The following is a 24,556-nucleotide window of genomic DNA, read 5'->3' on the forward strand; positions in this document are numbered from 1 at the left end:
TTTATGTGCAAAATTCTACTCTTTAAATAATTCTCACGAAAAAATAAATTTTACAATTCAGGTAAAATTTTCCATGAGTAATGGGTAAAAGTAAAAATCCTCGCTGTTTCAAAAATTTATGGAAAAATCAACTTCCTGTGGAATGGAAAGCGAATACTAAAGCGTGGATGACAAGTGCTATGTTCGAGGAATGTTTGAACAAACTAAACAAAGAATGGAACAAAAAATAGGAATATTCTACTTTTCCTAGAAATGCAACTTCTCATCCAAAAGATCAACTTTCAAATGTTCGTTTAGTCTCTCTACCTCAATGTACAACATCAGTTCTACAGCCACTAGATAATGGAATTAAACAGTGTATAAAACTGAAATACTGAAAACTGATGCTTCAGCATATTACAGCAAACATGGATGACTGTAAGAGAGCATCTGAAATGATCATCAGAATTGACATGTTAGATGCAATTGGATTTTTAAGCCTTCATGATGCTGTGAGGATCGGTTTGTTGATGGATAGAAAGCCGAGAACAGGCAAAATAGCCTCTTTACCTTGAATTCAGCAAGCGTTGTGTTCTTGTATTTTTCATCTCCCTGCAGCTTTAGGGAGTGTTCTCTTAGTTTTGCCAGTGCAAGACTAGAATTGCTCAACTTGGAATTGTAAATCATGCATTGAGGACGCTGACTCCCATCATGTTCCGTTATACACGTGAATCCATATTGTACGTATTCGTCCGACCACTTTCTGTTTTTGCTCGACATAGTTAGTATGAAGGGATTGAAAGATTAGGAAATAATCACAAATGACACATAATTACTACAGTCATAAGTCGACTGCTAAGCGCATGAAGTTTCCTGCAGCGCAGGCCAAGTGATGTGACGTGATCAGCCGCAGCCAATGATGGCCAAGTGGAGAATGACGTCATGAATCATACGCATGGGGGAATGGAAGGAACACATTTTCAGTATGTCTTGATCTCCGCCAAACTCCTGAGACTGACTCACCGAATCCGAATCGATTGAATCCAGGTTAAGAACCACTGGACTAGAAGGAAGGTAGCTAGTCATCACCACCCACTCTTTTGCTATTCTTTTACAAACGAATAGTGGAATTAATCGTGACATTATATCACCCTCACGGCTGAAAGGGCGAGCATGTCGGGTCGACATGGATTCGAACTCGCGACACTTAGATTACATGTCGAGTGCCTTTACCACCCGGCCATGCTGGGCTTGTACGTATGATAGAGGTATGAATTATTATTATTTATTTATAATGAAAAATTTAAGAGTCAGTATTTATTAGGGTTTTCATTATATATTAAATATCCGATTATTAGTGACGTTAATTTGACACTCTCTGGTTTACATTTGCAATTTTGTCAAAGTACTCAATGATACCGTAATGAAATGTTAGGACTATTGCCTCCTTGATTATTTACTTTGAAATATAAAAGAAAAATAGAGTGATTATCATTTGAAATAATTGTGGTGTTACAAAATTTTACGGATATGTTTTAAACGGAACTGGTAAAATTTCGAGTACGTAACTTGTACGAACCGAGAAAATAACGAAGAAACTGAAAGGTTAACACTATACCGAAAACGATTCAGGTGCGTTAATTAATACTATCGAAAATAATAGGTAGAATGTTTCGATTATAAAACTAACTTGCAACAGATATTGTGAGCACGTTGTACTCGTCTAATATATCATATACTAATAACTCAAAGCTAGGAAGACTTGTTACATAATGATTTAAAATATATTAAACTTTTAATAAAACCAATTGATCTTGAACAATGTATAACTATGCTATGTATATATAGTACGACTTACTTGTTCTTTTGAAATTGGTGAATTTTAAACTTAGTCATAAAATTAGTGTATGTCCATCATTCATGTTTATAATATATTTAGTTAAAGAGCTATACGTTGGTCTGTTTCTTTATTTTTGTATATAAATGTACAATACATTACTAAATTAGAACTAATAAGAGCAACAAACCAAAGTGTCTAGCTAACCTGTTGCTATTGTTTTTAGAATGTTAATTTGTTGTACTTGTGTTTTGTAGGCCTAACTTTCTAGAAAACGATGCAATATAGTTATACTAAGGACTAGGCCTACACTACAGGCTACAATAATACTTGCAGTAGTTAAGTAAATAACATTAAAAAGGCTAGTAAAAGTAATTGTAATCAATAGATTTTAATATTAAAGGAATTAAATAATATGTGGTCATCAGTATATAAATATAAACATGTCAATAATGAAAGTAAAGTACAAGAAAAACGTTTAAGCACTAAATCTAAGTTCAAATTGAATAAGGCTAGTAGTATTCACTGGTGAAGGACATTTCATATGATGTGTGAAAGGTTAGGCACAATATCTTAAACCAGGTTTTTCAAGGGAGTTTACAGGAGAAGAAGAAGCAAAGATTCTGTAGTCTTGGAGTTTGTTTGTAGGTAAGAGGACGTGGTTTTTTGATACAACTATTGTTACTTTTGAACTTTGTAGGACAACGGTAATATTACCGGCAAGTAAGAGATATGCAAGTTTTGCAAAATATGAGAGATTTTTTAGTTTCTGGACTAATGTGTGGGAACTTTTGGGTCTAACTAACCAAGAAATTTTTTCAAAAATGATATAATAGGCTGTATTTCGTATCCACAACTTCAAACACTCAAATATAAAGCCTTATTGTTACTAAAGGAAATCAATTTCAGTTACTATAGTGTTGAAGAAATGTCATTTTTGTTTTTAAACAGTTTTTCTTGGGAGACAATAATGTGTAAATTTAGGAATTCTGTTTTTTATATGTAATAAAGTTTCTGATCACATTTTACTTAACTTTGATTGGATAGGCTGTGTGATCAAAGTTTTTATATAAAATTGGATAAAGAACTGTAATACTTATAAGAAGCTAAATAAAAAAATATTGCTTATAAAACAAAGAAAAATTGTCAGATGCAAGAAACCATATGCACATCATAGTGACAGTAAGAACAACCATAATACAGAGATAAACATGGTATTGGAGACCTTGTGGGTTAACCGTGTGCATATCATAGTGACAGTAAGAACAACCATAATACAGAGATAAACATGGTATTAGAGACCTTGTGGGTTAACCATGTGCATATCATAGTGACAGTAAGAACAACCATAATATAGAGATAAACATGGTATTAGAGACCTTGTGGGTTAACCATGTGCATATCATAGTGATAGTAAGAACAACCATAATACAGAGATAAACATGGTATTGGAGACCTTGTGGGTTAACCGTGTGCATATCATAGTGACAGTAAGAACAACCATAATACAGAGATAAACATGGTATTAGAGACCTTGTGGGTTAACCATGTGCATATCATAGTGATAGTAAGAACAACCATAATACAGAGATAAACATGGTATTGGAGACCTTGTGGGTTAACTGTGTGCATATCATAGTGACAATAAGAACAACCATAATACAGAGATAAACATGTATTGGAGACCTTGTGGGTTAACCATGTGCATATCATAGTGACAGTAAGAACAACCATAATACAGAGATAAACACGATATTGGAGACCTTGTGAAGTAACCATGTGTGTATCATACTGACAATAAGAACAGCCATAATACATAGAGATATACAAGGTATTGGAGACCTTGTGAAGTAACCATGTGTGTATCATACTGACAATAAGAACAACCATATTACATAGAGATATACAAGGTATTGGAGATCTTGTGAAGTAACCATGTGTGTATCATACTGACAATAAGAACAGCCATATTACATAGAGATATACAAGGTATTGGAGATCTTGTGAAGTAACCATGTGTGTATCATACTGACAATAAGAACAGCCATATTACATAGATATATACAAGGTATTGGAGACCTTGTGAAGTAACCATGTGTGTATCATACTGACAATAAGAACAGCCATATTACATAGATATATACAAGGTATTGGAGACCTTGTGAAGTAACCATGTGTGTATCATACTGACAATAAGAACAGCCATATTACATAGATATATACAAGGTATTGGAGACCTTGTAGGGTGGAGGAATTCTTAGAACCTCTGAGCCCTATGGTTCCCATGTATACTGATAGCTGTAATAATGAATACTTGTAAAAATGTAGAATGTTTACATTTGAAGAACTGAATCCTTGATTGTTTCTCCAATTATTAGAAACAATAATATACAAACAAATTCGATGACATGATGATATATCACACTGATATCACCCTTTCACAGACAGAAAAATTACCAACCAAGCTAAATATACTTTTTGACATCTGTGTGTGTAACCAAGGTTTACACTCCCATTAAAAGAACAATTCCAGAACTTTATAGTTAAGGATATTGTTTTATTAAAAATCTGACATTGTTCCATATCATGAAACTAAGTAACAAAGTTTTTACTTTTTCTTGTTCCTGGGCAGAAAGTGCTATTTCTCAATTACTTAGGCCTAAAGTAAATGGGAAAGACTTATTTTTCTCCTCAAACTTTGCTTTTGTGACATGGGTAATGAAATTTTCAAATTTACCCATTTTACAGAACATTCCAGGTAGATTCAGTGCTGAGTAGCTGATAGAAAATTTTCTTGAACTTACAAGAATTTTCTAAAACTTTACATAGTAATATATATATATGCATACACTGACTCACCACTTCAGTTTAGTTCTAGCTACCTAAGTGAACACGTAGACCTATCATTTTATCAGAGGTGGCATCAAGAAGCTGCAAGCATTCTCCAGATGAATTTTGCCATGTATGTGGAAAATTTATCAAGACAAGAGTGAAGAAGTACTCTGTGACAGTATCTACTAAAATGCCTACAAGACATATTTTGGAATGCCTGTCAGGAATCAAGACAAACCCTGGATACCTCATTATACCTGTAAAAAAACTCTAGAAGGTAAGACAGACAATTTTTGTTTGCTTGATTTGTAAGATTTTATATATACAAATTTTAGACCCTTTAAAATTTAAATATCTTTAAATTTATTTATTTTTTTAAAATTTCCAATAGTATAGAAAAAATATCACATATAAAATATTTTGCATAAACCTCTTACACATTAGTTGTGGATGAAATAAATTTATTTTTCATAATAATTTTATTTTGCTCTTTTGCAGGATAGTACAGAGGGGAGAAGAGAGCCATGAAGTTCTCTATTCCAAGAATTTGGCATGAACCCACTGACCACTCAAACAATTGCTACTTCTGCATGGTGGACTCTTCCAAACATCAAGCTGGCAAGAATGCATCTGCTGGTGTCTTTGTTGGACCACAAATAAAGAAGATCCTGGAGTGCACAGAATTCCCCAAGAATCTCAGTAGGAAGGAAAAAAAACCTTGGGGCAGCTTTGTCACAGTGGTTCGGGGCTTCTTGGGTAATTGCAAGGCTGAAAATGTTGTGGAACTGGTTGAGGCTCTGGTGAAGAACTACAGTATAATGGGTTGTAGGATGTCCCTGAAAGTCCATATCCTTGATGCTCATCTTGATAAATTCAAGGAGGACATGGGAGCATACTCAGAGGAGAAAGGTGAGCACTTCCACTATGATATACTGGACTTTGAACACCACTACCAAGGGGCGTATAACGAAAACATGATGGGAGACTATATTTGGGGACTGATGTGTGAAAGTGATTTATATTACAGTGACAAATCTAAAAAAACTACTCACTACTAAACATTTTTGTGTAACTTTAGTATAAATACATGTAAATCTTGATTCATATGTTGTTTTATTAAGACCTTATGTAAGTGGAAATGTGCAGATTTGCCTGTTTTTACATAGAAAATAGGTTAATTTCTTTATCCAGGCCACAAAAGCAAAGTGTGAAGGGAATAATGGCCATTTTCTGTTTGTTTACAACATAAGTAATTAAAAAATAACACATACTATCCAGGAACAAAATTTGTGTTACATAGTGTAATCATAAGTTTTCCTGTAGATGAAAGATCGGTGTTTTGAAAGTTCTTGTGTTCTATGGTTTTTATTGTTTCAATATTATTGTGAGATATAGTCCAATGTTTTACTAATTGTAGTGAGAACATATCCAGATAATACCTTGTTCTACAACAACTTTGACATTGTGGAACCTTTAAATATTTTATTTCTGTTTTTTGGAGGTACAAAAGTGTTGTTTAAAATTTAATTTTTTTTATAAAAGAGTAATGTAATTAATTTCCACATCAATAAAAGTGACATTAAACAGCCAGTCCCATGTAACATTTGAAGATGGTAGCAAGCTATTGCTAGTGTTTGTTTTTCATAGTAGTATATTTAGGACTGCTATTAGCAAAAAAATATTATAATTAAATAAACTTAATTGTAAATATATAACAAACAATTGGTTAATATATTAATTACTAATAGATATGTATTTGTATAAATCTGTGTCATATTTTTAAGTATTAGAACTCATTTCAAACACACACAACACTTTTTCTAAACTACATTACAAAAGTTAAAAGGTACATGGCTTGAACTAAAATTGGTGTGTCAACATTATTGCTGATAAAAGTATTACAAGATATAATGGTTTAACTGATGGAACTCAGAGATGTATCATTTGTGTTAATCATTGACAAAAGTATATTGAAATAACCATTTGTTGAATTCATTTCTGTTTCGTTTTACCTCTTGGCGTGGCACTTCCAATTATGCTGCTAGCAAAACTATACTGCAGAAGCCAGATGGTGTGAGTCTGACCAGCTTTGTCTTGGAACTCAAGCTTTGATCTTTCTATCTTCATGTCCTTTTTGTGTAGAAGGTCCCCTTACATATAGGGGGACTTGGCATGGCATGCATCTCAAATTGGGTTTTCAAAACCAGATTAAAATTGGCAAGTGTAATTTTGTTAATAACCATTATAGTATCCTTTATCGTTTCAAATGTTGCAGTATTAATGAAAGAAATGCATATGTCAAGGGGATATTTAATGCTCAGAAGTAAGAACCTGTGAACCTTTCACCTGAAAGGTGTACTGTAGAAATTATACATATATCAACAGTACCTTGGTTTGTTTTCTTCAGTAAGTATTGATTTACCTACTATGGTAGTATGCATATTTCAAAGTATGAAGACACAGTGCTTTTACTTGTGTTTTAGAACATGAGAAAGTTTATGTGAAATGTTATTTAAACAGTACCACCTGTATTCCAACTCATGATGATGAATGTACTTAAATATTGGTGTTTAAACATTGTTTTACTGTATTTCAAATGGCTCTAATTTCTTGTTCAAATACTTTTTCCTGTATTTAGAGATATGAGGAAGTCAAAATATTGTGAAAAATTATTAAGGCATTTACTTATGAAGGTAGAGCATATGTATTATTATGTATTATATATGTGAATAAAGTGAGTGGTCAAACACAGTTGTCGCAGTCTCGGACGTCTCCTATGTATGATTTACAGTACCAAACTCACCATCTATTTATCAGTCTCTACACCATTCGTATGCACTTTTCATATATACTTTGAATGTTAATAACAAACATCAGAGTTTTAAAAGAAACTAGTATGTTGTTTTTGGAACACTAGCTTTAATAACATCCTGCAGTTGCTGGTTGAAACTTAATATTGTGTCTGAGAAAACTAGCTATAGTGCCATCTGTAGTTTAAGACTGTAAGTAATTGTTTTGTGTAGGAATACACTTCTGTATCCTATGTTATTATGTGGAAATCAGAACAAGTCCTAGAAACTATGTTTCTTTCTGTTGCCAGGATAATTAAAAATATATTGAAACTGGTGGTAATTCCTTTGACTAATGTGATGAATAAAAGTATTTTAAAAACTTGTAATTTCATTTCCACCTGCTGGGTCATTTTGTAATAACAAAATGATATAATCAATTGAAATATCTCATGTTTACTGGCTACTTGGATTGTAGCATATTAAGCTTAAGTACATACTGTTTAGGGTGACCAGGTTTCCTTGATTTCTGTAGTTCTTGAAACACATTAAGTACATACTGTTTAGGGTGACCAGGTTTCCTTGATTTCTATAGTTCTTAGAACACATTAAGTACATACTGTTTAGGGTGACCAGGTTTCCTTGATTTCTGTAGTTCTTGAAACACATTAAGTACATACTGTTTAGGGTGACCAGGTTTCCTTGATTTCTGTAGTTCTTGAAACACATTAAGTACATACTGTTTAGGGTGACCAGGTTTCCTTGATTTCTGTAGTTCTTGAAACACATTAAGTACATACTGTTTAGGGTGACCAGGTTTCCTTGATTTCTATAGTTCTTAGAACACATTAAGTACATACTGTTTAGGGTGACCAGGTTTCCTTGATTTCTGTAGTTCTTGAAACACATTAAGTACATACTGTTTAGGGTGACCAGGTTTCCTTGATTTCTGTAGTTCTTGAAACACATTAAGTACATACTGTTTAGGGTGACCAGGTTTCCTTGATTTCTGTAGTTCTTAGAACACATTAAGTACATACTGTTTAGGGTGACCAGGTTTCCTTGATTTCTGTAGTTCTTGAAACACATGAAATGTCCAAGGTTTATGATAAAAACATCAAACTCTCAAATCACAAATGTATTAGGTCTAATTGATTTGTCTGTCTGTGTGTGATGAAAAACACAGGTCTGGACGTGAAGGTGGTTAAGGTAGTGTTCCTTGTCAAAATGCACTTAACACTGAAATTTATTACTATTTAATGAAAAAATTACTTTTATATTCCATTCAGTCTTCATCCAAACAGATCTAAAATATTTCAAAGTAATGCTAATGGCCAAAAACAGTATGTTATGGATTCTTAAATGAATCCAGCTATGAAGTAGTCTATTTTAAAGTTAATTTAAGGTTTCTAGGTTACTTTGAGTATTTTTACTCGTTTTGTGTCTGTCACCAGAACATTCTATTTCAAGTGATTTCAGAAACTATGCTATTGTTAATATATTTGGAATAGTTGTGAAATAACTCAATACATTGAAAGTAAATTCAATGAAAGATAAATTATTTGAAATATATAAAAACATTTTAAAATTAGGGACAAGAGTTTGACTGTTCCAGTTTTTCACTTTAGTGGTTGTTATGGTATTATAGGTTCAGTAGAAAAGTTAGTTTGAGTGCATTATTGTATGGTTCTATAAAACTTGTCTGTTATAATGCATGTTGAATTCTGACAGTGTTATAGTTCAAATAGTGTATGTTGATCTCTGAAAATGTTGCAGTTCTAATAGAGTACATTGGTCTTTGAAAGTGTTACAGTTCTAATAGTATATGTTGATTTCTGACTGTGTTACAGTTCTAATAGTGAATGTTAATCTATGAGTGTTACTGTTCTAACAGTGTACATTGATCTCTGAAAGTATTACAGTTCTAATAGTGTATTTTGATCTCTCAGTGTTACACTTCTAATAGTCTATGTTGAACTATGTGTGTTACAATTTTAATAGCATATGTTTATCTCTGCGTGTTACAGTTCTTATGGCATATGTTGACCTCTGAGTGTCACAGTTGTAATAGTGTATGATTATGTCTGAGTCTTACAGTTTTAATAGTGTACGTTCATCTCTGTATGTTACAGTTCTAATAGTGTATGTTGATCTCTGTTACAGTTCAGACAGTGTATGTTGATCTCTGAATCTTATAGTTCTAAAAGTGTATGTTGATTTCTGTCAGTGTTACAGTTCTAATTGTATATGTGATCTCTGAAAGCATTGCAATTCTAATAGTGTATGTTGATCTATGAGTGTTACAGTTCTAATATTGTACATTAATCTCTGTATGTTACAGTTCTAATAGTGTATTTTGAACTGTGAAAGCATTGCAGTTCTAATAGTGTATGTTGATCTCTGAAGGCATTGCAGTTCTAACAGTGTATGTTGATCTATGAGTGTTACAGTTTGTATAGTGTACGTTCATCTCTGTATGTTACAGTTCTAATAGTGTATGTTGATCTCTGTTACAGTTCAGACAGTGTATGTTGATCTCTGAATCTTATAGTTCTAAAAGTGTATGTTGATTTCTGTCAGTGTTACAGTTCTAATTGTATATGTGATCTCTGAAAGCATTGCAATTCTAATAGTGTATGTTGATCTATGAGTGTTACAGTTCTAATATTGTACATTAATCTCTGTATGTTACAGTTCTAATAGTGTATTTTGAACTGTGAAAGCATTGCAGTTCTAATAGTGTATGTTGATCTCTGAAGGCATTGCAGTTCTAACAGTGTATGTTGATCTATGAGTGTTACAGTTTGTATAGTGTATGTGAATTTCTGTGTGTTACAGTTCTAATCGTGTATTTTGAATTGTGAAAGCATTGCAATTCTAATAGTGTATGTTGATCTCTGAGTGTTACAGTTTTAATAGTGTATGTTGATCTCTGAAAGTGTTACTGTTCTAATAGTTTACATTGATCTGTGAATGTGTTACAGTTCTAATAGTGTATATTGATCTATGAGTGTTACAGTTCTAATAGTGTATGTTGATCTATTAGTATTACAGTTCTAATTATGATTGTTAATTTATGAGTGTTTCAGTTCTAATAGTGTATGTTGATCTTTGAAAGGGTTACAGTTCTAACAGTGTGTGTTGATCTCTGAAAGTGTTACAGTTCTTATAGTGTATGTGGATCTCTGAAATTGTTTTTTTATAAGTTCAGTCATTATTTTATTAAATCATTTGGTTTCATAACCAAAGTATGTCTAATTATCTAATGATATTAATAGTAGTTATTGTTTATTTTTTGAAACAATTTGGTGTTTTGTGGTTATTTTTTATGAACATTAATATTATATTATGACCCATATGTACTTTGAAGTCGTGTGTCATGCATTTAGTATTTCTCTAGATTCAGTGTTTTATTTTTAAATTCCAGGTTCTTCTTGGAAGTGTCACGTGTGTGGAAAAGTCCTAGCAACAAGCTGGGGTTACAGACGACACATAAACAGCCATGCAGGGCGGTATAGATGGCACACGTGTATCACATGTTTGAGATCATTCAGGTGGAAAGAATCTTTACAACGACACCTGAGAGCAGTTCATGGCATAAAGCATTAACTTGACATTGGAAATATTTAAAATGACAGCAATAATTAGTGTGTTACCCTGGCAAATAAATAAAATAAGTTTTGAAATACACAGTTGTTTTGAAAGTTTTTTTTTAAATATTGATTTAATCTTCTTTGAAGCTTTTTAAAAATGTGTATAATTATACACACACATTTACATAAACACAGTATGGACATAATCCTTTATATTTGTGTGAACCAGAGGTGGTACATAAGCTCTAATTACAATTTAAGAACCTTATCACAACGAATCAACTCACACCTTGGGGTGTTTCATCACAATGCAGTAAGATTGTAGACAAGCAAAAACAGCAAATATAAGAAAGATGATTAGAAGCTGAATCAACAATATCCTATTTCAGTTGTGAAGTTATTTTACATGCTTTGAACCCTTCACTAGTTTCTACCTGAATTTATTTTTTTTCTCTAATCTTTATTAGAATTAGTCAATAAACAAAGTAAAATGTGATTCTAATACTTACAAAGCTTGTGTATTGAACTTCATCATTGAGGAATATGGTATATTCAACTACCAAAACATTGAGAAAGTAGTTTTGTTTGTCATTTTTTAGTTTAAAAATTATATTTGATTCTTTCATATATTATGTAAATCATTATCTGTATTTCACATGTGGTGAGTTTCTCATTTGTCTTTACTATCGATAATTAAATATAGTATTTCAAGCCTAATGGTTAGTAGAAAAAATTTTATTAGTTAAGTTTGTTTTTAAAGAACTTTTAAATCTGTAAGCTAATAAGAACCAGTGGATAAGGTTTTATGTGATGTATTTTTCACATCAAATGTTATTTTAATGTATTTGGTGAATGCTATTCAAAGGTTATGTTCTACCTGTCTAATGTTGAAATTGGTTATTAGGGTTACCTTAAGTATGATTCTAGTTACACTCCCATTTTTCACTATTTTAAAGCAGAGAAAGCTCTCGTTTATCAGAACTTGCTGTTTTTATGAAAGTTTTGGATTTTTAATAGTTTTTTCAGAGTGACATGGGAAATCTTTTAGAAATAACACAAAAATGTTTACCTGGTGTAAGTGTAGTTACGCATTGTGAAGATGGGTAGTTTTAAAGAGAGAATTATATTCTCAGCAATAGATGTCGCCAGTGTGGTTATTACTGTAAACTACAAAGTTCTTAACTTAAGAGTTTCAAATATTTTGTACTGACTACTCTGTGTGAAGAAGGTTCTGGTGTTTAATCATTGTTTTCTTATATCTGTTTTTATGTGACAGTCATGGAGAAGTATTCTGTCAGGAGTCTGAGTGTACACCACTGGACTTGTGAGGTATGTGGGAAGTTGTACTCCAGCAAAAGAAACCTTAGGAGACACAGCCAGCTACACAATTTCAGAACTTGGCAGTACAACTGTGATCAGTGTGACTTTCTTTGTTCTCGTTCTGATAACTTGAAACGTCATAAACAGAGAAGACACATGAACAAACTCTGAGAGATGATGATGTAATGCTGTTTACATTTATAGTATTTGTTCTGGTCCTAATATGTATGTTTTGTAAAATGGAGCTTTTAGTATTGAGCATTATGATGTAGTTAAGTGTTCTGATACTGTCTGATTTCTAGATTAAAAACCAACCAAAATCAGTGTAGATTTCTCTCTTTGTGTTATGTTTCACCAATTTTACAAGAAACTCAATGTTTGTATGGTTTGTTTGTTCCATTTCTAGTTAATAATATGTAGTAATAGTGAGTAACAGTTTCCAGGAGTAATGATATGATTATTTTGAGGATATTTACAGCATGTTTCATAAGCTCAATGATCTGTCTTTCAAAGTATGTAGTAATAAGTCTTTATTATTCTTGGAAATTGTTGTTTGCCAGCTTATGTGTATTAATAATGTTCTTCCTTACTCAAACATATAGTTATTACATAAAGATTCATCATTATGCCAAGGAGAGTAATGGGGAAGCTGCTAGTGTATGAAGGGAAGTATGACAATAGTTAAGTGACAGTTACAAAGCAACTATTACTGTGTGACCACAATTAGATAAAATGTAGTTACAGAGTAAGTATAACGATACTGAGGAAAGTTTCACCATAGTTAAATGACATAGTTATACAGTTGCTGTTATCTTCTTGAAGAAATTCAAAGGTATTAACTCACCTCTCTGCACAGATTTACATGTCATTAACGTTCATGTAACTCCTACCTGGTTTCACAGTATTTTACATAAATTGTACCACTGCATAATGATGTCATAATGTGACAAAAGTTTCATGAAAGGATAAAGAAAGATACACCTCTGATGAGAAAAGTATTCTACCAAAGGAGGAAGATACACCTCTTATGAGAAAAGTCTTCCACTAATAGGAAAAAGATACAACTCTGTTGACAGAAGTATTCCACCAAAGGATGAAGATATATCTTCAATGACAAAAGTCCTCCATTAATAGGAGAAAGATACATCTGTGATGACAAAAGACCTCCACTAATAGGAGTACAATACACCTATGATGACAAAAGTACACCATCAATAAGAGGATGATACATCTCCATGCACTTGTGAATCTTCATGTTTTTTCTTCAACACTATACAGCTTAGATGTGTTGCTTCCTCAACAAAACATTAATTTTTAATTCTTTAGTTTTAAAATACATTCAATCTTTATTGTGAATTTTTGATAACAACATTTGGATACTGGAAGAGAATTCACTCCACATCAACATACTTGATCTTCTTGCTGTTTGTCAGTCATGTTCCCATTCCTTCTCCATCTGATGATTCACTTGGTCTTGCTCCACTCAGCTTATTCTATGGTCTTGTATAATGTGACGGTCAATCCCACTATTCGTTGGTAAAAGAGTAGCCCAAGAGTTGGCGGTGGGTGGTGATGACTAGCTGCCTTCCCTCTAGTCTTACACTGCTAAATTAGGGACGGCTAGCACAGATAGCCCTCAAGTAGCTTTGTGCGAAATTCCAAAACAAACAAACAAAACAATCCTCTGCAGGAAGCTTCAGTATCTGTGTCAGACCGTCTGTCTTAGCCACTTCATATTCCATCATCAGAATAACCTCTACATTCCTTCATCTTCCATGAAGTTTACCCTTGGATAAGTCTGTCTTGGATGATTTTGCCACTCTTTTCTGCTCTGGATTTACTTACTTATGGCAATCTATTTCTCATTCTTTGGCTCTGGCTGTTGTTTTTTCAGCCAGTTTGTCTCTTATCTCTTTTTCTATACTTACTCTTCTGTTTGTCTCCTTGACCTCAGGTTTACATACTGTTCTTTCTTGTGCCTTATTATTGGTGACCCTTTGACCATTTTAGCATTAGTCTGGTTGATATTCAGGTTCCCCTATAGCTCCTCTTGTTTCTCATTTTCACAGTTCCCTTCTTCATAAAGGAATATACTCCTATCAGGCCAAACTTTTCTCCAATGTAACAGTATTCTTATTATGTCCACTTTATTTGTCTGTCATCATATGTGGCAGGTCTTTTATCATTATTGGTCTGCTACACCTTTCCTCCATCAGTAATTCTGTACATCATCTTATCTGACTGTTCATCAGTGGATACTCTTGTATTTCCAAGATTTTCTTCATTATCTGGGTCATTTTCTGTGGTTGGTTAGATCCAGTTTAAAAATGTAGGAAAGGGTAAGCCTATTATTATAGTGCTGTTAATGTACTGTGAATAATGGGTCAAACATATAATTACAATGCAAATCCCTCATTGGCTATTCTTCACAGAATGTTTAATTGCACATATGCTGTGCAATACAGCATTAGTTGCTTTTGTCATTTCCATGTAAAGGCAACAATTTATCAGATAAAGTTTAAGTAGAATTCATCAAAATCCATCTTTATAGTTTGCCATCCAACTTGTATGTTGACACATTTATTATATATGTTGAGCCATTTATCCCAAAATGAGCTATGAAACTTGGATGAAAACACTGTCATCAAGCTGGCCAGCCACATTTTGACAACTGCACAGAACTGTTCTAGTCACATGGCATAATGTAAATTGACACAGTATGTTTGAGATGAAAATGCTTGGACCTAAGAGGAAGTCCTTTTATTCTGAAAGCTGAAAATTTTAAGCATATACTTGGCTACTTTTGTGTGAATGATAATAGGGTTATTTACTAACATAGAGAAGATAATTATGGACTGTTTATTTTTCATGGTTGATGAGCCAGAATAGATAACTCCTTTACTGAGAAGAAATTGGAATTTTCTTTGGCTACAGTGCACCTAAAAATATTCATGTTTTGTGCCCTAAACATGCTTATAATCACTCTGAGAGCACCTAATTTTCAGAAATTTTTAAGGGGCTAATGGCACCCTATTGAAGTACCAGCAATATTTCAGTGATGTCGAGAAACCCACTTGTTGAGAAATTTATATGCAAAAATGGCTCGTTTGGGTTGAGAAAATATTTTACATAGAAGAGCCTATAAAATTATGAAACTAGTAAAAAACCAGGCATCTCTGAGTCTTCCCAAAACCAGGCATCTTTCAGTCTCGCCAGTACAAATTCTCTCCCCTTCTTTGAGTGAAGTATTGGAAATCCTTGCCACTTATCAGTTCCTAGTAACTTTGATTACAAGAGTTACCACTAGAGTGAGAAGTGGAGCAGTGTTGACATCACTGGTGTTGCATGAGTCATCACTGATTTAACTCAGAAACCTCACATGTGCCCTCTTCCTACAGGACGAGCCTGTTCAGCAAAGTTTTTATGAGCGTGTGTGTACAGGTCACGTTGTATAAAACAGATAGTATACAAAATCAATAAACATATCACACACTGTCTATTCAATAGAGTCAAGATGACTGCACTCAATATTGACTGGCCCTTACTACATAACAAATTTGACTTCCTCCAACATCTGATGTAAGTCTGGTAAAGTTGAAGTGAGAACTTTTTAACAGAGAACTGACAGTGGGCTGCAGAGACTTAGCAGTTATGGTATACAAGTACCCATCTTTTATAAAGTGGAGTCTGACAGTGTAGTTGAAGTGAACATGGATATTTATCAGAAGTACTCTTTTTCTTACAGCTGGTTGTGACATGTTGAATCTGATGTTTCAGTTGAAATATGAACACAAGTTATGATATGAATATACTTAAACCACACTTAACATATTGACTGTTGGAAAACTTGCATGCAAGAAATTGGACAGTCAGTCACCAACTCCATCTGTCCTTGCAACACAAATTATGTCTCTTTCCTTTTCCTAGAATATACTCTGGATGAGAAGAGATGAGGTCTCCCACTGATGTGCCCCTCCTATTGGTTGTCACATGAGCATCATTTATATGCATTCTGAAGGGTGCTAATCTGGGTATATTTTGTACTGATTCTTATCAACATGGGGTTCTAACTGATCTGTGAAGACAGGTTAGTTATCATCTCAGAAGTTAACGTTTTCCTTACCAGAAAATATACTTATGATAGATGCTTACATCCTCACACCTATCTTTTCACACTCAGTACACATTTTTGTATTTCCTTCATCAAAGAATGTGATTTCATGAGTGCAAATTCATAGGGGAAGTTAGTGCATATGGATGTGTGTTGTCTTCCTGTTGGTAGAACACTTTTACTGTATGATGACATTAGAGGTGCAATTCATGTGAAATTAGCTGGGAGTTGTCTCATGGCTAGTGGTATCCAAATCTCTATGGTAAATGCACCAAACAAGATTATAAATCTGTGTATTGAGGTGAGTATCTGATAGTACATGACTGTGGTTAAATAGAACGTAGTTACAAAGCAACCTTTTATTGTGTGGAGAATAGTATTATCATAGTTAACTCTTTCTCAGTGGGCTTGGTATGATATACATGGTTTCATACAATAAATATTTACCTTTTGATATAGTGTGTACAACTTCACGAAATTTGACAGACTTTTACAAAAGGTTACACATTTTTTAATGAAATATTTTTCTGAGGATTTGCTTGTGATAATATTGAGTCTGTTTCATTACTAATTTGAGCATAAAATGATTTCATGTTATGATTAAAATATTTTTCATTCCACAATGTGTAATTTCTAAAACCTCCTAAATACATTTCAAACATTTGTTTTCAGTAAAATTTTATATGTTGTTTTCTAAACTTTATGTGGGATCTGTCAACTAACTGACCAACCTCTTAACCATCATAAAAAAATTGGAGAAATGAATATAAATTATGTTGGTTTTTTGTGCTACAATATTTACATATTATAACATGAAAATACAAATATTTATTCTAAGTCTCATAATATCATATATTTATTATATTAACCTAGTTGTGACCAGCTAACATTACATAACTTGTGTTGATGAGGTACATGTGTTACTGTATCCAACAGTATAAAACTAACCTAGTGTTGGGGCTGTTTTATTGTACTAGTATTTTGTGTTATACAGTAATGTATAAATTATTATACATTACATATAGATATAGTTTATTATTTAGAAATCTGTTATCAAACTTATTTTTCTTAGAATGTAGGACAATAATTAAAGAAGTACAGCAAACAATTATCTCTTCTAGCTACAATCTCTGAACTTGGTTGCTGTTGGACATAGATTGCTAAGCCTTTTAAAATTTCACATTTGGAGGATATCAGATAAACCTATTTTAGGTTTTATGTATACAGATGAATGATCAAAAAATCATAAATAACTCCACTGATATCACAGAATTCCACTGTAATTTATTAAACTTAGAAACTAAGATGTACTTAGATTTTAAAAAATAAGAAACTTCAAAAAGCTTAAAGACATGACCTACCTCCTTGAAGTCTTAGATAGAAAGAATATGGTAACCTTTTCACAAATTAAAATGGCTGAGAAAACCACTAGGGGATATTCTGAGCTGTTAGGTAATTATTTATGTATTGTAGTAAGAATGTATGTGTATGAAAATGGAAAGAGGTAAATGGGACCATTTTTTTTGATTTAGTACATAAGTCATATCTCAGTAAAAGTAAAATATACAAGGTTCTTATTTTATATTCCAGCTTTGATTTAGTACATAAGTCATATCTCAGTAAAATTAAAATATACAAGGTTCTTATTTTATATTCTAGGTTGCCAATATTAGTAGTTTAAGTTTATAATTTGTGCAAAACTATAGATTTAGTACTTTGACATTACAAACATCTAATTTTAAACAGTGTTTCATTCAACGTACTACATAACTCACTAAAATCTACATGTAGGTGAGTTTTTTTAATATTTACTTTTAAATTAAGAAATTAAGTTGTATATAACACTAAAGGTTTTGGTTGTAATCTATAATTTGATTCCAAACTTATTGACATAAAATAGTTCAATAAAATTTTGAATGCAGGTCAACAAATATGATGACATGGTCTTTGACTCGTAACCTGTCATGAAAGGGTTAAATAACAGGTAGTTACTGTGTTGGGTGGTTATGATCACAGTTAACTAATCACTGGATTAAGTAATTTTTGTAAAGTGCTTTCAAGAAGGTAATGAGGTAGACCTCATTGATAATTCTAAGGGTAAGTCTCAAATAATTCTATTAATCATGGATTTTTTCTTTTGGTGTAGATATTAATGTTAATGTGTTAGAATATTTTACAAATTATTCTGTGATAAACATTATTTGTGCTACTCTCAAGAAATGTTACAGGAGTCATTGTAGTATTCTTTATTTATGCCATATTTCAACAAGATACAATTTTTATTTGTGGCCACCACATAGACTTATTTTAAACAATTGTAGACTCAAATATCAAGAAGATTTCTGGATTATAATGATTTTTCATACCTAACAAAACTTATATTTTGCAGTTTCTGATAGAAAAACATTTTTTTAATACTGAAATTATGACAGAGTTGACACAAAAGCATTGGTTTAATCAAAATAACATGAATCTTGTGGTTGTTGCTTGAAATGTTATGGTGCTTGTGAAGCCTCATGTTGATGGAACAGTTTTCTCACCTTTCTATGTTGTTATGTATTAAAAAATGTGAAATTTGGATCATAAGTCAGTATTTTTGTATATGAAAGTAGTAGATTTAATGTACTTGAAAAAATGTTTGTATAAAGCAACTACAATAGCTATGTTCAACCTCGTGGATAATTAACAGGAATATGTATAACTGTTTCATTGTTTAATAAAGGCATGTGCAACAGTTTCATTGTTTAATAAAGGCATGTGCAACAGTCTCATTGTTTAATGAAGGCATGTGCAACAGTTTCATTGTTTAATAAAGGCATGTGCAATAGTTTCATTGTTTAATAAAGGCATGTGCAACCATTTCATTGTTTAATAAGGGCATGTACTACTGTTACATTGTTTAATTTGGACATGTAAAACTGTTGCATTGTTTGATAAATACATCTGTAACTGTTTCATTGTTTAACAAAGCCATGTACAGTGTAACAGTATAAAAATCTGTGGTAAAACAGTGTTTTGTTTCAAGTTGTCTGATAAAAATAACTTAGTATGATCAGTTAATGTGTTCAGACAGTTTTGTTTCAGAAGAGATTTTCTTGTGCATGAAACATTTTTATTATGAAAACTATAAAACTTTATTTCTTGTAAAATGTTCTCAGAGAGACATCTGTTGGTAGGTAATATAAGATCTGGAATGTCTTTATACCCTGTATATGATATGAAGGAATTAACTTAAAATGTTTTGTTGTTAAAGGATAAAATGTTATAAATTATGGATTTGATGCTTTATGTAATATTTGTGTGTACTGATGTAGTGATTATTTATAGTAATGCAATGATATAGACAAATAAAGGATACTAATTATGTTTCAATGTATATCTTTAAAAATTATAATATTTGGTACCATTATTTGTTAATACATTATGTATTATACAGAACTAGTTTCATAAGGTCATGTTTTCAGTTATCTGCAGAATTTGAGTAATTTTTCTAACAAAAAGAAATATAAATTATTTTCTTTACTTTATGAATGACAGCTGTCAATCTGGAATTAATTGTATTTTTACAGAAACGGAACCTCTGGATTTACATTCTAGGACTTGTCCTCTGTGCTTGAGGGTATTTTCTTCCAGTGGAAATAAAAGTCGACACATGAGGCTACACCGTTTGGAGATGAAGTTTCGTTGCAGTATTTGTTCCTTTACGACCACTCGAAGGGATGCACTCCGTAGTCACGTTAAAGTTCGTCATCAAGACGAATATAACGAACTATTGCATTATTAAATATTTCTGTTTTTGTAATGTTGTTTCATTTATCTAGTCTGTTTACAATGTTTCCATTCAGTTACTATAATTATATGGGAGCTATAAAACTGGCATGAATGGTACTTACAGTCTAGTGTTGGTTCTGTTGAAACAGTCTTTTTAGAAGTTTCTTTATGAATAAATATTATCATTTGATTCATATTGCTGTACTTGTTATTTGTAACAAAATAGTTTACAATATTAAATATACAAATATATAAACCTTAACAGTGCCATATGTTTACAGATTATTATTGCTGTAAATATAAAGTTTAACATTGTCATATATATCAGGCTTAATGTTGCTATTTACTTAAAGTTTACTGTTTGTCTAGAGCTTAACACTGTTGTATATATCATTCTCAAAGAAAATGTTAAAATATGAGTTATTGAAATGTGAGCTTAAAGGTTATTAGATTTTCTGTATCAGAACCAGGGGTGCTGTGACACCTCAACTCTTGTATATTTAACTTGTATAGCAACCGTAAATTGTATCATTACATTCATTTTCTGGGGGGCATGCCCCACCCTGCCCACCTAGATTGAGCTGCCTTTACCAGATTCTTATACTTTCAATGTATTGTTGTAAAGTCTGCATGTGTAACCAAACAGTCCCTCCTTCTTACACTACTGTAGGTGGTAATATTTTTAAGGATATTCAAATTATAAAGTCCTCACTTTTGTGTTGTTTTGAAGCTCTGTTTCATTAGTTAGTTTTATTAAAGCAATCTTTGAATATATTTGTTTGGCACTTAAAATATAGGCTGTTTTCCAAGTAATGTCACAAGTAATGACCATTAGTTTCACAGAAAGTTCATGTTGGACAGCCCATTCTGTAAATGCATATGATTTATCTTTTGCAGGCTAATGAAGCAAATTTTGCTGACATCAGCCTGCTAATTGTTCAGTCTTAAGTGAAGATGTTTCAAACATTAGGAACAACATTGTATTTAATATCATTGTGCAACAACAATTAGGTTTTTATTCAGTTGCTTATTTGGATACAACCAAATAGATATGTACAAGACAGAGGACATCAGTTTTAATTAATGGTAAAATGCTCCAACAGCACACACTATTGGAGGAAGTAGGTACAGATTAAGTAACAATAAAGTGTAGACATTTGAAAGTCTAACACCATTACAGCAGTGAAACTTGCTTTGTAGGACATTTTGTATCCACATCAATTTTAACAGCAAATTTTTCTGTTAGTTCTTATTAACCACAAATTGAAAAACTTTTTCTTAGCAGTTTTTGATTTGTGTTTTATAATTCTGACATATTTTGCTTTCAAAAATATTTTTCTAGGATCTAGGACTTCTGAATTTCACCATAATGAATATTTTTATACATTTTCTTTGAAGATTCTTTTCAGAACTAGGAATGGACATAAAGGGTTTTTCTTTTTCTGAGAGCAAGGACATGTGAACATTGCCATAAAGTTATTTTTTATAATTCTGAAACATTTTCAGGTACTTATAGATTGGACTTGTGAACTTTATCTTAGGTTTTTTTTTTTATAAATCAAACAATTTTTCACGTATATTTTTTAGAGCTAGGATTTCTAATTTTCCCATAGTGTTTATTATAAATCTAACACGTATATTTTTTAGAGCTAGGATTTCTAATTTTCCCATAGTGTTTATTATAAATCTAACACATATATTTTTTAGAGCTAGGATTTCTAATTTTCCCATAGTGTTTATTATAAATCTAACACATATGTTTTTTAGAGCTAGGATTTATAATTTTCCCATGGTGTTTATTGTAAATCTAACTCATTTTCTTTTCAGATTCTCTCCTTAAATTTAGGACTTGAGATCTGGACCAAAATGTTATTTTTATAAATCAATATTTTATTTTCAGTTAATTTTCTCAAAGCTTTGAATTGTAATATTTGCCACAGTGTTTTTTATACATTTCTGAAAGATAAGACTTGTGACAGATAGGACTTACGAACTTTGTCACAAAGTTTCTTACAATAGTATTACATTTTCACATACTTCAAGGTCAAACACTATATTATTTTCAAATACATTTCTGATAGATAGGAGTTGTAAACTTTACCCAACTATGTTGTTTTATAATAATTCATATTTCCTCTTCAGAGATTTTTCTAAGAGCTAAGACTTGTGGTCATAACCATGGAGAATTTTTGTAAAGTTTAACACATTTTAATTTCAGATACTTTTCTAAGAGCTAGGACTTGTGAACTTTGCCATAAAGTGTTTTCATCCCAAGGGAATAAAAGCAGACATATGAGACTACATCGAGGTGAACGGAGATTTCGCTGCACCTTTTGTACCTTTACCTCAACTAGGAGGGATGAACTACGACACCATATGGAAGTTCGTCACAAACATAATTCTAACTTAGTTGTCCAATGACTATGCATTAAAATTAGACACTTTCTGAGAAAGGCTTTGATTGTTTCAGAGCAACATGTGTACGGCATCAGTAATTTATTTACTTAAGTTTTGATGTAATTAAAGATAAATTTTTATAATTGCACAAAATTTATTTTGAAATTTAAAGTTACCATATTTCACCAATTTATGATAGAAGGGAAAGCTTTGAAGTATGTGATTTAGAATGGAACGTACAGTACAAAACAAACATTTGATTTAGAATGGAACGTACAGTACAAAACAAACATTTGATTTAGAATGGAACGTACAGAACAAAACAAACATTTGATTTAGAATGGAACGTAAAGTACAAAACAAACATTTGATTTAGAATGGAACGTACAGTGCAAAACTGAAACATTTGATTTAGAATGGAACGTACAGTGCAAAACTGAAACATTTGATTTAGAATGGAACGTACAGAACAAAACAAACATTCGATTTAGAATAGAACGTACAGTGCAAAACAAACATTTGATTTAGAATGGAACGTACAGTGCAAAACTGAAACATTTGATTTAGAATGGAGCGTATTTAGAATGGAGCATACAGTGCAAAACTGACAGTGCAAAACAAACATTTGATTTAGAATGGAACAGTAAAACTGAAACATTTGATTTAGAATGCAAAACAAACATTTGATTTAAAATGGAATGTACAGTGCAAAACAAACATTTGATTTAGAATGGAACGTTACAGTGCAAAACTGAAACATTTGATTTAGAATGGAACGTACAGTGTAAAACAAACATTTTGCTCATAGTTGAAAATAACATACTGTGTTTTACTGTGAAATTTTCGTAAAATATGAACTTGTGAGTCTATACAGAGAGGTGGTATATCTGAGATATTCAATAAAGATGTCCTTCTACCATTTGAAATGAAATAATAATGTATGATTTTTTATAAATAAAAGAAGTTGGTAGTTTATGGGTCAATCTTGAATTAAGATCAGTTAACCAAAACGTGTGCTATGTATTTCTCTTCCATTTACATCAGTTTGAACCATTTTTATGTTCTATCATATTTTATTAGATGTCAAACATTAAGCTTCTAAGGAAAGTTAGATTTCATACTTTCTTTCAGTAATATACAATAGTGGGTGTAGTCTTTACTAAAGTACCCTGTCTAAAGAATACCCTACTGGATATAATCTTTTCAAAACACTCTTGTCTGTAGAATACAATAGTGGATGTAGTCATTTCTAAACTTCCATGTCTGCAGAATACAATAGTGGATGTAGTCATTTCTAAACTTCCATGTCTGCGGAATACAATAGTGGGCATATTTTCTAAACTTCCATGTCTGTAGAATACAATAGTGGATGTAGTCATTTCTAAACTTCCATGTCTGCAGAATACAATAGTGGATGTAGTCATTTCTAAACTTCCATGTCTGCGGAATACAATAGTGGGCATATTTTCTAAACTTCCATGTCTGTAGAATACAATAGTGGATGTAGTCATTTCTAAACTTTCATGTCTGTGGAATACAATAGTGGATATAGTCATTTCTAAACTTCCATGTCTGCAGAATACAATAGTGGATGTAGTCATTTCTAAACTTTCATGTCTGTAGAATACAATAGTGGATGTAGTCATTTCTAAACTTTCACGTCTGTAGAATACAATAGTGGATGTAGTCATTTCTAAACTTTCATGTCTGTAGAATACAATAGTGGATGTAGTCATTTCTAAACTTTCATGTCTGTAGAATACAATAGTGGATGTAGTCATTTCTAAACTTTCATGTCTGTAGAATACAATAGTGGATGTAGTCATTTCTAAACTTTCATGTCTGTAGAATACAATAGTGGATGTAGTCATTTCTAAACTTTCATGTCTGTAGAATACAATAGTGGATGTAGTCATTTCTAAACTTT

The 24,556-nt window shown here is 32.0% G+C and overlaps 1 protein-coding gene across 19 annotated transcripts; it reads left to right on the top strand.

Moving 5' to 3' along the window:
* Positions 1 to 949: 949 nt before the first annotated feature.
* On the top strand, positions 950 to 23,612 carry LOC143256354 (uncharacterized). Of its 19 annotated transcripts, none has more exons than XM_076513482.1 (6): positions 1,232 to 1,247; positions 2,399 to 2,464; positions 4,732 to 4,925; positions 5,147 to 5,557; positions 12,307 to 12,532; positions 20,031 to 23,612. In XM_076513482.1, the coding sequence occupies exons 4-5, from the start codon at positions 5,173 to 5,175 to the stop codon at positions 12,519 to 12,521; spliced, it is 600 nt and encodes a 199-aa protein (XP_076369597.1). In that variant the 5' UTR covers positions 1,232 to 1,247; positions 2,399 to 2,464; positions 4,732 to 4,925; positions 5,147 to 5,172; the 3' UTR covers positions 12,522 to 12,532; positions 20,031 to 23,612. The 19 variants fall into 19 exon arrangements, 18 of the variants coding, with proteins under 18 accessions (XP_076369602.1, XP_076369597.1, XP_076369601.1 ...); XM_076513475.1 differs by lacking the exon at positions 1,232 to 1,247 and adding an exon at positions 1,343 to 1,611 and having other exon boundaries at positions 4,684 to 4,925; XM_076513470.1 differs by lacking the exon at positions 1,232 to 1,247 and adding an exon at positions 1,343 to 1,611 and having other exon boundaries at positions 4,689 to 4,925.
* The last annotated feature ends 944 nt before the right edge of the window (positions 23,613 to 24,556 follow it).

Source organism: Tachypleus tridentatus, chromosome 7 (genome assembly GCF_004210375.1).
Source record: "Tachypleus tridentatus isolate NWPU-2018 chromosome 7, ASM421037v1, whole genome shotgun sequence".
NCBI lineage: Eukaryota > Metazoa > Arthropoda > Merostomata > Xiphosura > Limulidae > Tachypleus > Tachypleus tridentatus.